A 15656-nucleotide genomic window follows, 5' to 3' on the forward strand; every position below is an offset into this window, starting at 1 on the left:
AATAGCGTTCTATTATCCTCTTACCGTTCCTAATAGTCAGCGTAGTCAATCCAAACATGGCTAGAAAGGTCAATTTGTCTTCCGAATATTGTAGTTTAGCCGGCGGACCTTTCGTGATCCAAAGATCCACGTCTTTGGTTTCCTCCTCGCCCTCTGAGTCGGAGCTACACGTTACGCTCGTATTCTTTTCCCTCTTCCGTTTACGTCTCTTTTCGGCCAGATCAAGAGATGACGTCAGCTCTTTCTGCATTTCAGGCACCAGGAAAGACTTTTCGCTGCCGGTGATTACATCCTGCTTGACCACTAAAGCCTTACTGAGGTCAGGTACATTTAGCACCGCTGGTTCGCACTTCACGGAAATCTCAGTTAAATTATTGCACTTGTCGGTAAAGCAAAACGCAGTCGTCTTCAATTCGTTGTTGCTTGTCGAAAAATTCAGGAGCTTTTCCTGATATTTCGGTATTTGCAAGAGCACATTGGAAACGTTCTGACAAGTGCGCAACACCTCCTCAGACTTGATACTCTGCATCAGCTGCGTCGTATCCATAGGCTTCTGCGCAATGTCATTTATGCTGAACTTAAAGCTCGATTGAAACGGTAATGTGGACAAGACATTGTTTTGATCGCATTGCGTCTTACTACAATCAATTTCATTTTTGCACTCCTTTTCGCTGACGGTGTAATTCACCGGGTGAAAGGGTGGCAAGCTCTTTTCTTGCTGGTCAAAAGACAGATGCGAGATTGAGGTTTTCTCCTGAAGCAAATTCGTCGCAACGTTATTCTGATTCGACAACTGCGGCTGCCTGATCGGGCTTTCGCTCGCACTTTTCTCATCTGTATTCAGCTTATTGTCCTTTGCTGCAACATCCAAATTATTTTTATGATGCGCGCTTGCATGATTCGCAATTTTACTACTGTTAGTAATTTTATTATTAACGCTGAAAGTGCTATTGCTCATTGCTTTTTCATTGGAAACGCAATTAGTAATACTTTCGTTTCGTTGAATTGCCGTCATCGTCTGATGAGACTCGCTAACATTGAGATGCGCGTTCTGCTGTTTTGTGCCATTCGAATTAGTCACGACATTCGTGCCACCATTGCCGTGATTGTTGTTGCTGGTATTTGCCATTGGTACATTGAGCTTGGACTGAGAGTGATGCTGTTGATGTGGCGGCGAACATGACGAGAAGTGCGGCGGTTTGTAGAGACTTGACATGTGCGAGACGGATATATGCGAATGATGGTATTGTTGTGGTGATGGATACGGGATCGGTTGGGAGAACACTGTCTGGTTGTTTATAGACTTACTATCTATGGTTGAGGAATTATTCTCCTGTATTACTTGATTACCAACAACTTGAGAAGTAATCGACGTCATCGATGAAGACTTCAAGGACGGCGGCTCGTGATGACCGATCTGATTGACTATACTGTGATTGTGACTATTAATTATGGGTTGCCTTTGCTGTGTTTTCATCGAGGAGGAGCGAAACGAATCCTCGAATGGTCTGACAAAAGCCGGCTGCGAGGTTGTTGTGATATTCATTGTCGTAGTAGTTATGATTGCCGTTGTAGGAATCGTCGTAGGCAACGTCCCCGCCGTTGTTGTGATTGTTGATAATGGTTCCTTGCTTCTCGGCGCGCCATGAACGCTATGGGATAACGGTGGGGATTTGCCAGCTATGTGATTTACCGAGTTTAATGTCGACGAAGAACTTGGCGGCGTCGGGGCAACGTGTGTCGTCATCGCATTAGACAAAGAGCTCGTAATCGTCGTACTACTTGTACTATTCGCGCGCTGTTGTTGCGACGACGGTTGTTGTTGATGTTGTTGTTGTTGTTGCTGGTGATAAATGGTACTGGTGACTGTGGTAGTCGCGCTGCTCATAATCGTGGCTGCGTGTTGACTAGAATGAATGGTACTTGACGGCACTGGGGGTAAGTGGAGAGAAGGAATAGAGATAATAGGCGTAAGAGATATGCCTAGAGAAAGAGGCGGTGGTCCTATCACACCCGGCGTCAAAGATGGGATGGAGGACATCGGCGGTGGACCGATCGGCGCCGAGCTTATAGCTGTTGGGGGTGGCGGCGGTCCGAGGTTCAGAGTGGGTAAAGTGGAACCCAAAGGGGGCGGAATAGACGCAGAGCTGACGGAACATATGGAAGTGGAACTCAAGGAGGGTCCAATTGGCGCAGCTGGGCTGGGAAAGGGTGGTAAGCGAGGATGGTAGATGGTGGCTGCCGCTGCCGTTGGATCGGAAGGTGCTGGCGGTGGCGGTGCAACTGGCGGAGCAGCGGATTGTTGTTCCTCTTTTCGAGATTGGTGATGATTGCTACTAATGGTGACGACTGACCCATTGCTATTGGCGTTGTTAGTGCTACTAGTGTTGTTGCCGCTGCTGTTACCAGTGCTGCTGTTAGCGTTGCTTCCGCCGCCGCTATTGTTACCAACACCCCCACCACCACTACTGCTCTGTCGTTCTCTACTGTCGCGTTCTCGGTCCCGCTCGCTATGCATCTGAACCGTTATGGTCGGCTTCCTAGCTGGAACAAATCCCGAACACAGTGCTTGGTGATCTTCCACTCTACAGTAAAAAAAATCTTGGCCATGGCGATATGTTGTAAGTTTCTTTTTTTGTTATTTTAAACATTATTTTCACTTATAAAAATATAAAAAAAAGATATATGAGAAACATTTTTTAAATAAAGGAAAGATAACATATTGCTATAGCCAGATTTTATAATTTTATATAATTAAATCAAGCCTATCGATGTTTTCAGCACATATTTAATGTAAGAAATAGTTGCATTTATCACTATATTTAAATGTCCTGTTAAATTTTGAGACAATTTCGCGCGCGAGGAGAAGGTTTAAGAAAATGTTCATAATTATTATATGATCTCAATCTTATGGGTTTCACACAATTCACATTACGCTATAATTTACGCAGATTAACTGAATTATATCGGCTTTTAATAGCTTTTTCAATTAATTGCCGCAATAAATTTATTGTGGATTATTACGCATTTAATAAATTAAAACAACTTACGCAATTAATATACACATGTACAAAATTTTTGAATTTATTTTCGTATTGATCCATCTATTCCAACTTACCTTACTTTAGTTTAATTATTCCAGTCTCCTATAAGAAGATGCTTAATATATTCGCTTCGAAGTATTGGGGATGATTACTGTTATATTTTCAATAAAGCTAAATAAAAAAAAAAATAAAATAAAATGAAAACCAATTATTTTTCTAAACTAACGGGGTAATCGCTATCACCATTTTTCTAGTATTAACAGTAGCAAGCGCGTATTTTTTTATATAATAATAGCAATAAAATAGATATTTAAATAATCGGACTAGGAGTTACCGAATCTTCCCCAAAACTGTTTCAGAAAATGATTCGAGGGTCAAGAGAATTTCAAGTCCATTAGAATTTCAATCACATTTCTTGCAAGTTTTATTTTCATTTATAGTCCAAATATACATGTTTACATAATAAATTATATAAAAATGGTATAATTTTGATAAAAGAACATGTATAATAAAGTTTATATATACATCGCTTAATTCAGTCAGAGTATGAGGAGCAACATGTTTACTATACAATTAAGGGAAACTATGTTGACATTAATTGGTTAATTGGAAAATTTCTAAAACAGTTGCGGGAACTAACGCAAGAGTGCATTGCGCCTGATGAAAAAAACACTCAATACTTAAATCATTACAGTCCATTAAATTGCAGATTTACGCACAAACACCTACCTAAAAGTCCACGCCTTGAAATTATGTAAACATTCAAACGCGTATAATGTATAGCCATCATATCAGTAATCATGAAAAAACATATTCTGCAATAATTTAACAATTCTAGTAAATAAAAACTGTAATTTATAACACCTAATAGACACTATTATATAAAAATGAACTCTTCGAATCATAGAATGTCAATACACGTATATTGATATTTTACTTACATCTTAACAATAACGAATATAGAAAGAAAATAAAAATATCTTGCTGTCAAGAAAAAAATTAAAAATAATCTCTAAAAAAAAAAAAAAAATTATTTATTGTATATAACAGTAGTCATCTCCATTCTATATACAAGATGTACTGTATAATTGGTTAGTCGTACCATATTAGAACATCCTGACATATGTCAATTTTTTTTGCAATGTTAAAACTCAACAAAAGGCTAGCCCTTTTTCTTTAAAGGCGTGCACTCTTATGTTTAAGTTTCGCTGTATTATCAACTATAAAAAACAATGAACTATATAACCAACCTGTCGTCGTACACTAAGAGTGTAGTTTCACATTTGAATGCTACAGAAAATGTTGATTTGAAATGTTTATGCGAAGAATACATAACAGGTCGTATACATAACAAGTGAAAGGCCGCGACCGAAGACCGACTTATTTGTTGATTTGACATTAACAGAAGATGACAGTAGCAGATAAGTCTGACTTCGGTTCGGTAAGTAGATAAAAGAAAACAGCTAAATCGGGTCTCGGAAAAATTCGATTGTAATTTGTTCGTATTCTAAATCGAAACTAGAATAGGTAAATATCTTTTGCCGCTAAGCCCACTTTTTGACAATTTGTCGAGTATCAAGTCGAAGAGCAATATTGTGTTAAGGTAGACATATACCGAGCGACAACGAACACAAAGCGAATACCAAATTAAATTTATTTGAAATTTTCTTTTTGATACACCGTCCTATGAGCGAACCGTTAATATACGTTTTATTCGCATTTGTTCGCGCACACTCTTCCAAAAATTCGCATTCGTTATTTAAACGTTCAACATTCGCTGGCAGTGTATACTTACTACCCATCTTTAGATCTGCTCGGGCATCAAATCATGTGCTTATCTAAAAAATATCAACGCTACTTTCGTAAGAAACGAGTATAACTATATGTGACTCTCGTTAAATCTAGATTAAAATTAGAAGCGTAATATGTTGTTTGTTCTTTCTTTTCGAATTCTCTCACTGGGTCAGAGTTATATTTCTACAACTTCTCCTCGCTCGCGCCGCCAGTCCGTCTATATACTTTGAAGAACTTTGGCTCGCAGTACAGGTCGTTCAAACGTCGAATCAACGACGCAACCGCCGCTGAGAGTATAACTCGCTTGGCGAATTCGAGATCTCGGGACTAAAATTACACGAAACAACGTGCGCGAGGCAAACAACGAGTCGTGGCAACGCGTATGCAGATATCGTCAATTCGACATAGCGGAGTTCTCAATACCGTTCCATAAAGATGCTAACTACGTAGCTTATAAAGTGGTGGATATGGCCAAACGAGAAAAACTTGACAATTCGCACGATATATCACGGCAACGCCGCCGCCAAAAAGTTTCGCAGCGGGAAAAAAGAAAGGAAGAAGGAATTAAAGAAAGAGCTTTTGCGCGCCTTCTTAACGAACGATCGCGCTTTGATCGACGCTTTCTTTTTTTAATGAAAGGCAGTGGGGGGTGGAGCGACTCGCTCACCTGCAGTATCAGCGGATGCAGGTGCAGGCGCGGGTACCGGGGCAGCGGGAGCAGAACTTCTCGCTACTCTTCTCCTTTCCTCCTCCTCTCGCAACGCAGCCTGCTCCCGTGCTTGCCGCAGCCTATGCTCCTCCTCCAGTTTCAGTCTGAAAAATAAGAGAATCGTACCACAATGTTAATAAAGAAATTTGGCATCTCTGACTGATTCGTCCATTCTTTATTTTTTCTTTGTTCCTTTCTTTCTCTTTCTTTCCCCCTTCCTTCCCCCCCCCTCTCTCTCTCTCTCTCTCTTTTCCTGAATCTTTTACTTACCGTTCATGCATCACGGGAGGCATAAGACTCAGTGAAGCGGGAGGTGGAGGAAGCATGTCTGGACTGTATCTTAATCCGTATAAAGGATACGACGGCAATCCAGGAAACAATGGCGGTCTCATTATTCCGCACCGTTCCAGATATAATTGTTCCTCAAATCTGAAATTAAAAAAAGCATGAAAACTGTCAAACTTTATAGTTGGCTTTTCAATAAATGCGAATAAAAAAGATTTCTATCGAAATTAGTAATTATAAAATATCGTCAAGATCCTGCTTTTCTCTCTTGAAAATGTCAAGATGAAAGTAGCATCATTGCTTACCTATAAGCGTGCTGTAGATGTGGTGGTGTATAAAGACTGGGATGATAGGCGCTATAGGTCGCGGGATCCAAGGCAAATGCCGGTGGATGGGCCGGATGATGCTCAGGCCGGTACGGCTGAAAACCGGAACGGGCCAGTAATTCGGAAGCCGCGGCAGTTGCACTGTGCTTGCTAGTTTCAACGGGTCTGGCAGTTGTTGTGTACAAGGAAGGAATCTCCTCGGGCCTTCGTTCGTGCGTCGATCGCTCCTATAAAAACAGATTTAGCCATATTTTTCAGTTAATGCAATAAACATAATAGAATGAACTTCTTATTATCGCAATATAATGGATCACTTTAATAAATAAAATACATTTAATTAGTGTGCTTTTCTCGCAAATATGATTTTAAAAATATCAAATTATATTATAATGGTATTTATGCGCAAATACAGATTTTTGGAGAAAAAATTTCCAATCTAAAATTAGATTGGAACATCTCTTAGAGTTAATGTTTTCGAGATAATTTCCTGAAAGACGCGGAGCAATGTGAATTATCTGAAATTTTCTTCAACTTATATCGTATCTTCCGCCACTTAGACGTTACGAGCGATTCTAGCAGTTTATTATCGCGCGTTGTAACGCATTCGTGCACCGAACCGGCAATGAGTTGCCGCTCGAATGACTATGCCTAGAAATTGATAGGAAAAACATTTGTACATCAAGATGACAAGCGAAAAATTCATCATTACAGGAAAAAAAAACAACATAAACATTAACTAACGTATTAGAAAGATCAACTTGATGGGTTTCTGAAGATTTCCAAATTTAATCAATTAAAATCATTCGATTACTTTATTCATGATCTTATTTTTCCGTTATAATGAAAAGAAATATTTCTGCTAATAAAATAATTTACAAAAAAAATTTTGCACACTTTTTTAAATTGCAACAACATTAATTAACATCTTTATAATTATTAACATATCATCTTTTTCTGTTGTAAATAAAAAGGAAAATATATATATTTATTTAATCAGGATACTTAATTCAGATCGTTAATAAAGGTTTCAGACTTAGAGAAATTTCGCATTTGCAACGCAATAGCATCGGCGATACAATCGAGTAAGGAAAAGGGTCTTTGATCTCATCGATTATCAGAATTGAGCTACCTTATTCGCTTTCCGCCAGAATAAGCACCTTTTTCATTTCGTTACCGAGATTGGTTGCATTTTCGATCTACCTTTGAGCCTTTGACACTCTGCAATCTTGCGAAGCCGTTTGATTCGCATGCCTTTCAAAACATTCTCTTTTTTTTTTCATAGCGTTTGGCATCAATAACTTTATCCCGCCTCGGCACTATCGCTTTTGACGATAAAATTACGAGATTTAATGTCCAGCAATTATTCGCGTGAACTCGAAATGAACCGCGTAATATCATACACAAGATATCTTACAACTCATACGCTTCCCCTCAATTTCATTTTATCGTAAAAATTGAACGAGAGGTCATCTACCAGAATTCTTAATTTCCGACTAATTTCCGATTACATTTCTACTAAGGTTCTACTTTAAATTAATAAAAAAACATTTTATCTCAATAATATATGTACATTCTTTAACATTTTTTTCCATGTAATTTGTAATATATATAATTTACAGGAAAGATACGACTTTAGAAATCTCCCGTGTGTATCGCAAATTAGAATAATGTTTATCGTAATACGAAATAAATCATATCTCATCAACAGCAATAAATTCAAAAAATTCCAGTAAGAACGTAAATATATGCATCCTCTTCTCATTCGCCTATACTCTTCTACATTTATTTACAACATTTCTCATCGACCAATCGTATAAAAAAAAAGCGTTGTCCACGTCGTAGCCCAAAGACGGATGCAAAAGGACCGATGTCACATACAACGATTTTTCTCAACCACGTTCGCTATGTATCTAAGCACTCGCTTATTATTCCGATCATGGGATCTAAGGTCGAAGGTGCCATTGTTCGTATTCCGAAGCGGATGCACTTCTGTGCCAGAAACGAAAGAGGCCGAGAGAAGAATAAAGTAGACATGTGGCCCCAGCAATTACTCACCTTAGCAGGAGAAGGACCTCTGACCAAAGGCGGTGGCGCCCGGTTCTTAGGACTGGCACGGGGTTCCTCTTCCTGAGGTGCTGGGCCAGCCTGCTTAGCCAGGTTCCTCAAGGCGGCAGCGAAACTCCTGCTATTCTGCTGCCCGCCCGGTCCAGGTCCCGGGGTGTGACCCTGAGGTAGTACACCGGAACTAGGTCGGTGGGACTTGCCAATCGAGGTTGGCTGAGCTTTGGTGCTGGCAGGCTGTAAACCTGAAAGAGAGCGGAAGAGGTCAGCGCCCGTGTGAAATTATTCGCTCACGCATAATTCAACCTAAAATGTACGGATGCGTATTCTTTTGGCTTCGATGATCGGCATGGCACGGTAAATCGATCACTTTTGACATAAATCATATGTCGCGCATTTAACATGATCTCAATATTAATGCCGCGGCTTGTTACGTTTCTCGAAATGATTACATTTTCGAAGATTTAAAATATATACATATACGTATCGTTTCTCAAAAATACATACGTCACAACACGCCTTATTATCCCGAAAGGGAATTAAATTAACTCGAATGCCATTTACTTAGATCTTATACCTATACATGTCTCATAGTAGTTCACGATAACAAATTTCCGATAACGCGTACGTTTCATACATTCGCTGTGAAAGAGGCGTTATCGAGTGAAGATTAACGAGCGATTCTGTCACGTCTCCGCACACGTGCATTCTCTTTCTCGTGCTCGGCAACGAGCGTGCCTCATAATTCTTCGCAGGGTCGGAGGTCGTGCTCGTGTTGACGTGACCCGCCGGGGAGGTCGACCAAGCATGATCGACTTCGTGGGAGATTAATTATGAGGCAGGCGGCCGGCGGAAGGTAGACAAGAAAGGGAGTTAGTATTAACGAGTATGTATGGCACGCAAAGGCGGTCATATATAAAAATATGAGTATTCCCTCACTTGGACTCATATATATGTATAATCAAGCAATTTAAAGTCTCCAATTTTTATTAACATTTAAATTTTAGAAAATCTAATAAACTATTCATTTTTCCAAATAATTACGTAGCATCACAATTGCCAACTCCCCGTGATTTCGTTTTCGAAAAATGTAAGCGACAAATAACGCAGTTGTTAACGCAGTGGCGTAAGAAGATAGAAAAAGAAGAGAAAAAGCATTTAATAATTAGAAATTAGCCAATTGCTATTAACTTCATTAAGCAGAAATTGTTGACCGTAACAAGTGAAATGACGACTATCATGAACAAAATTGCTCTATCAAACGATCGTTACGATTTCTTTTCTCAAATTTCTAACTATATATATATATATATATATATATATATATATATATATATATGTGTGTGTGTGTGTGTGTGTGTAGCGGAAGTGACGAGTGATAAAACGCGATGCGCGTTACTGGTACGATGTCGCGGTAATGGCAATAATAATTAGGATTTACGACGACGAGCATCGAGCAAACTGATAATAAAATATCGTCGGCCGTTGCTCGCAAACCGAGATTCGTTAATTAGACAAACGACAATTAATCGCTGTTTACGCAACCGGTAAAACAAATCGACAAAGTAGAAATAACTTTCTTAAATTTTGGTATAAATTATAAATTGTGTTGAAGCTTGAGAAAAATATATGCAACATAATAATAAGCAAGATAGAGAAATGCTTTTATTGCAAAGATACGTAGTGGCAAACGAAGAAACATTGTAGTTTAACTTATTGTTAATCGGTTTAATTTCAATTAACGGATGCAGAAATGCTTAATTTGATCCGTACCTTTTATTATGTAAAAATATGCCACGTGCAACTTTGTGGTTTAATTAAACAGTGTTATAGGGCAACATTCTTGACACCAATGTGATGCATTTCATAATATATTGCATTTTCATGACATTGTTTTCTATGCTTCTAGCATGACATTGCGTTGCATATAAATAACACTGCATATAAAGTTGCAATCTTGCGCTATTGCATAAAGCGTTGACATTTCTACATCCGGTTGTTGTGCCACAAAGTTAAATAAGGTTGATAGAGCAAAATCATCTGAACGCAATAACATAATAATTTTACAATAATATAACAGTTGTTATAGAATATCGAGATCAAGATTTTGGAAATAAAAGAAACAGAGTTTATATAGCTGAAAATCTTTTCGCTTTACGAAATATTCAACTCTTTCTCTATTATCTCTGTCTTAAATAATTTTTTTAATTTCAGAACAGCAAATTTAAATTTGATTTTGCATTTTGATAGCTCGTTGGATTTTTCAAATAACCGATTCAATTAAAAGTGTGCTCGTTTAATATTCGTTCCATGTAAGGATTTTCCTTCTTTTCCATCGCATCTTTTCCGACAACGTTTTCTTCCAAATTGAAAAAGAAAAAAAAAAACACAATGGATGAATGTCGAACAATGAGAAGGGTATTATTGCCTCTCAAGTATTTCGTCTCGGATGTAAAGAAATTCAAAAAAGATTTTGCCAAGGCAAATATCAAGGCCGCTTTATGTCGATCTAATCAATAGAAATTAAAGCGAGAATTAAATAATTAACTAATTAAAACGAGAAGATAAAGAGATAACGCCAGATAATACCTTTCTCTCGAGTAGGTAATCTGCTCGTTATTGAATTCTTATCAGCGGAGTGCAGATGTCTTTGCGCTACTGCAATCTCTCTCTTTTTCTTTAGACTATTTTAATCATCCTCATCTTTATTCATTTTTCCTTTCTCCCATCATCTTTGCATTTCTTTCTTCTCTACTATTTTTTTTCGTCTCCAAAATTGGAATCAAACTTCCTTCCGCTTGCATCGTTCATTTTTCGTCATTCAATTTCCACGTTTCGATATCCCCGCTCGGGAAATATTAACAATCTTTGGGAACAATTTTTTTGGTAAATATGACGACAATACATGTCACGCTGGTCGTGAAACGCAAAGACAAAAAGACATCCGTCATTGATTTTTTCTTCCCCCGGAATATTTCCGTAGTGACCGAAGGAGATTTGTCCGCCTCGCGAAGAACGCTCTCATTTCAACAACAGAATATCTCTCGCCATTCTCTCCTTTGTTCTCGCAGGCTCTTGGTCGGACTCTGTTTCTTTATCCGTAGTATTTCATCCCTACTCTGATTTAAATAAACTGCGAGATGTCCCGTCCGATAGAATCCGCTCGCTTGATCATCGAAACTTCCGACCACAAGTTCTTCCCCTTTCTCGTACAATCAGGATTAGCTAGTTTGCTAGTTTACTTGCACCATCTTTCTCACGATATTCCATCACGCTAATCGTCGTCGTCGTCGTCGTCCCTCCTCTCAGTTTGGATACGTCTCCGAAGGAGCGATCGCTCGATGACAGATATTCCCTCTGTCAAATGGAGGGACTTCTCGCCCGCTCGTTACCGATAAGGGTGCGAAAACGTGCTCGATCGCAGAGAAGCGGGGAGAAGGCTGACAAGAAAGGGGGGAACGACATTTACTACCACCCGTTCTGCCACGAGTATCACTGCGGGTTGGGTTGACTCGGTGCCACGAGGATTCCGTCGGGTTCGGAAGAGAAGGAGACTCTACAGCAAGGGGGAGAACAGAGATGCTCAGGGGTAAGAGGAGAGAGAGGGTTAAGCGGCTTACAGTCTGTTACCATGGTAACGCCACACCACTAAGACAGGAAGAGAGCTTGAATCCGGCCCGTTACGGTCCCTGCCGACTCTCTCTCGGTACACCCCCCCATCAACGGCGTTCTCCCCGCGAAAGAGCAAAGGGAGAAGAATGATGAGGACGGCCAAGGGGGCGCGGGAGAAGAGACGAGACGAGAGGACGAACAGAGCGTGGATGGGGGATGGTGGCGACCGGATTACGCCGCTAACTCTGTTTTTACATCCAAGTGTTTTCACCGAGCGCTTCCGATATACGGGATATATCGCGTAAATAGCACCCGCTCTCTTTCTTTCTTCCTCTCACTCCTCAGTGAGTAAAATCTTTGAAATTATGGGTCCTGTCTTAGTGAAAAATATTGATCCGCCGCTATTCTCTTTAGCTGTTTTAAATTATCAACGTGAGATATCTGGGCAATTAAGTGCGAAATAAAAAGAAGCGAAGAGAAGATAAAATATAATCTGAATAAAAATAAAAATGATAATGGACTCATCAATAAATGCCTTTTCAGAATAGTTTTTCATCCTGACATTAACATATAAAATATATCGAAATATTTCAAAGATTCAAAGTTTTAGTATATAATTAAATCGGATAATATTGCAAACTCGCGAAGACTCATGAGAAAGTTTGTATTAATGGCGCGTTACACGCGGCGCACAGACGCGAGTATCGCTTCATCTCGCGTGTCACCTCTGCGATACCTCGCCGTGCAACATTGGTGCGATGAAGTTATTGCGATTCGCGTTTACCGGGCCATTATATGCCGTGTTCCGGATCATATGTAAGACCGAGCGTAGCCGGGTCGTTGGCGCGATAAGGCTCGGCAAGGCTCGAATGACAACGTTCGTCGTCAGGAAGTTCGCCAAGTACTTAAAAACACCGTGTCTCCAGACCATGCGTACGAGTGATATCAACGAGCCGACGACAAGTTAAGTAATATTGACGCGGCGACTTTTTGGAATTAAATAATAGAGCGCGCTTTTATTTAATAGATTCCTTCAATATGCTATAATATACGAAAATATTATCTATTGTATTTTTAATGCAATATATAAAATATGATAAAAAAAACATTCGTTTTAACGCAGTGAGCGAACGGCATGGACATATACCGAGATCATGTTGTATGAAGGGATACAATGCATTAAGCCGATGAACGGATCAAAGAAAATTCTCTGTATGTTACCATAGAGAGGCGGTGCCAGTTTAATATTATCGATAAAGTAATTATAATTTTTGTTCGTGCGACGGATATTAATCGACGATGCCAAACGCACAAAGAGATAATTATTGTCGCGTCGCTGAAAAGGGAAAAGCGAAGCGATCATCATTCTATATCGTTTAGATAGTCACGAACCGGCCGTGATAATAAAATGTTCATTACGAGTACAGAGATATCGAGGCAAAGCAGCAGATTGATCCATCATTTGAGATTTATCTAATCTCATTCTTTCAGAGATAATGGAACACACACATGTCAATTCTTAAATGGATATTATAATATATTATCAATTGCCCCGCAGCTTTTATTTTAATTTATAAATCGTGCCTAGATTATTCCGCGTTTAATTACGCGTCAAAAGCATAAAATCGCAATGAAAAATTATAGCGAGTACTTCGCGAATATAGTAAGAGCCGGAAAGGTAGACAACAGGTGGAAAGCGATTCCTGTAAGATTGACACAAACCATCGATGAGAACGGCGAGCACGAAGCATAATAGAAGAACGCCAGGAGGTGAAGGGCGTCATCGTTGCCGTCCCGACGCTCGTGCAAGGATAAAATTCCGACTATCCTGCAGGAACTCATCCCTCTTTTCTTTTCCCTCTATCCCTTCGTTCTCGTTCGCACGAGGGGCGAACGTTCGATCGATTTTCGCGTTACGATAAACGGGGTATCGTTTCGTTCACGGCGACGGACGCGTAAATCCCCGGACGAGAACCGGAGCGTCGCGACGCCGGGCATCGCGCGAGAGAGCGACTCTGCGCCGTAGAAATGTTGGATCGCGAGAACTACTCGTCTACTGCCTCTAGGGATGTTCGATTCTGAATCGAATCATGAAAATCGATTCTCTTAAAAAATCGGAATCAAAGAATCGATTTTGCAAGAATCGATCTAAAAAATCGTACTAAATTATTTATATATAATTGAAACATACATAAATCCAATTAATTAATTAATTTTAGCTAATTGTGACCATAAAAAATTTTTAATCGAATTAATTTTAAATTTTAATTAGTTTTTTAATTTTTAAAACTTAAATTAATAAAGGAAATAATTAATTATACAATTAAGCTTCAAATTTTTGAAAAATTTCATATTATTAAAAAAGTATTTACAAAAAATATATGTTTATTTCACATACTTTTTACATACGTTTCTTTTATATACTTTTATATACTGCTTTGTTTTTAGTACCAAATTACTTATTCATTTTTTAATTGCCGATTTTTAATGGACAGTGAATTTAAAAATAATAGTTGTTGTAGATGATCGGGCGAATGTTGGTTCCTGGAATCTGTTAAAATTGTGAAATTGGCTCTTAGACTATATAGATTGTAAAGAGTGTAGACATAGGCTGCGGTCGGGAACACGCTAGAAATGCTTCGAAGCATTTTTAAAAATAGAATCAGTTCTTCGATTCTTAGGGTAAAGAATCGATTCGCAAAAAAATCGTGTAGCAAAGAATCGATTCAAAAAATCGATTTTTTGACTAAAAAAATCGATCTTTTAAAGAATCGAATCGGAATCGAACATCCCTCTGAACTGCCTCTGATGCCTCGCGTGCGGCATGAATTATTTAGAGCGTTTCGTGTACACGATGCGCCCGCTACCGCTTATTTAACGCCTGCCTCTTTACATTCGATAAATTCTAATCGCCGGTATAACGTAACGACAAACGTAACAAATTGTGCGAATTCGTTTTATACTTCAAATAAGTTTTCTCTCGTAAATTGTGAGAGACTTGTATTCTGCCACTTGAACCTATAGTTTCCAATTTTTACATGTAAAGCGCGTATATAGAAGTGCTTTTTCTCTCTTACAAAAATAAAAGTCCACGCTCTTTTATCATAACGTTTCCTGCAATTTTATTTCCACGGATATGCATTATTATTAGCATTTTTCTTCGTTTTAACTTTGTTACCAAAAACCATACTTTAATTTTGGGAAGATATCTGACGATGTCTGACAATTTTCTTTTACGACGTGCCAGACATCCACCCGACATTTTCCCAATGGTCGATATTTGCCGAGCGATATAACACTATTTTGCGCGATTCATCGTAACATTTTTATAGATCCTCCGTATAAAACATCGGATTGATACACGCTGAGCATTATCCTGAGCATATCTAGCACTACGCTATCATCATGCAGCGGTTATGTCTCATACATAACACTTTTATGCATAAAAGATATGATTCAACCGAGCAAGAGGGGACACACGTTCCTCACCATTTTCTCCCTCGAGTACTTCCTGGGTATACGCAGTAAAACACTGACGGAGATCGTGCCCAGGATAGAAATTGCTCACTGAGATTCGGTAGTAAGCGACGCGTGAAAAGAGATGCCCGAGAAGAGGGCCAAAAGGAAAGAAAACACAAACAAGGATATGGGTAAGGGGAAAAAAAAAAAGGAAAGAAAGAAAGAAAGAAAGAGAGAGAGATATTGTGGTTGTTTGTCCGTCACCAAAAACTACGAGTAAGCATACAGACTGGTGATTTAAATATTATTATTAAAATTGTTATTTAAACATATCCAAAATTAGTTTTAGAAAAATTTTTCTGAAGA

The 15656-nt window shown here is 39.0% G+C and overlaps 1 protein-coding gene across 1 annotated transcript in view; it reads right to left on the reverse strand.

Moving 5' to 3' along the window:
• Positions 1-15656, reverse strand: part of Px (plexus) — an 82740-nt gene that overhangs the window by 2925 nt on the left and 64159 nt on the right. The window contains exons 9-13 of the mRNA XM_070293694.1: positions 8214-8464; positions 6138-6385; positions 5818-5976; positions 5506-5651; positions 25-2544 (exon numbers count right to left, since the gene is read on the reverse strand). Coding sequence (XP_070149795.1) covers positions 25-2544; positions 5506-5651; positions 5818-5976; positions 6138-6385; positions 8214-8464 — 3324 coding nt within the window. The remainder of the gene's footprint in view (positions 1-24; positions 2545-5505; positions 5652-5817; positions 5977-6137; positions 6386-8213; positions 8465-15656) is intronic.

The sequence above is a fragment of the Polyergus mexicanus genome, unplaced genomic scaffold (genome assembly GCF_030449975.1).
Source record: "Polyergus mexicanus isolate NDT 795.1 unplaced genomic scaffold, iyPolMexi1.0 SCAF_4, whole genome shotgun sequence".
NCBI lineage: Eukaryota > Metazoa > Arthropoda > Insecta > Hymenoptera > Formicidae > Polyergus > Polyergus mexicanus.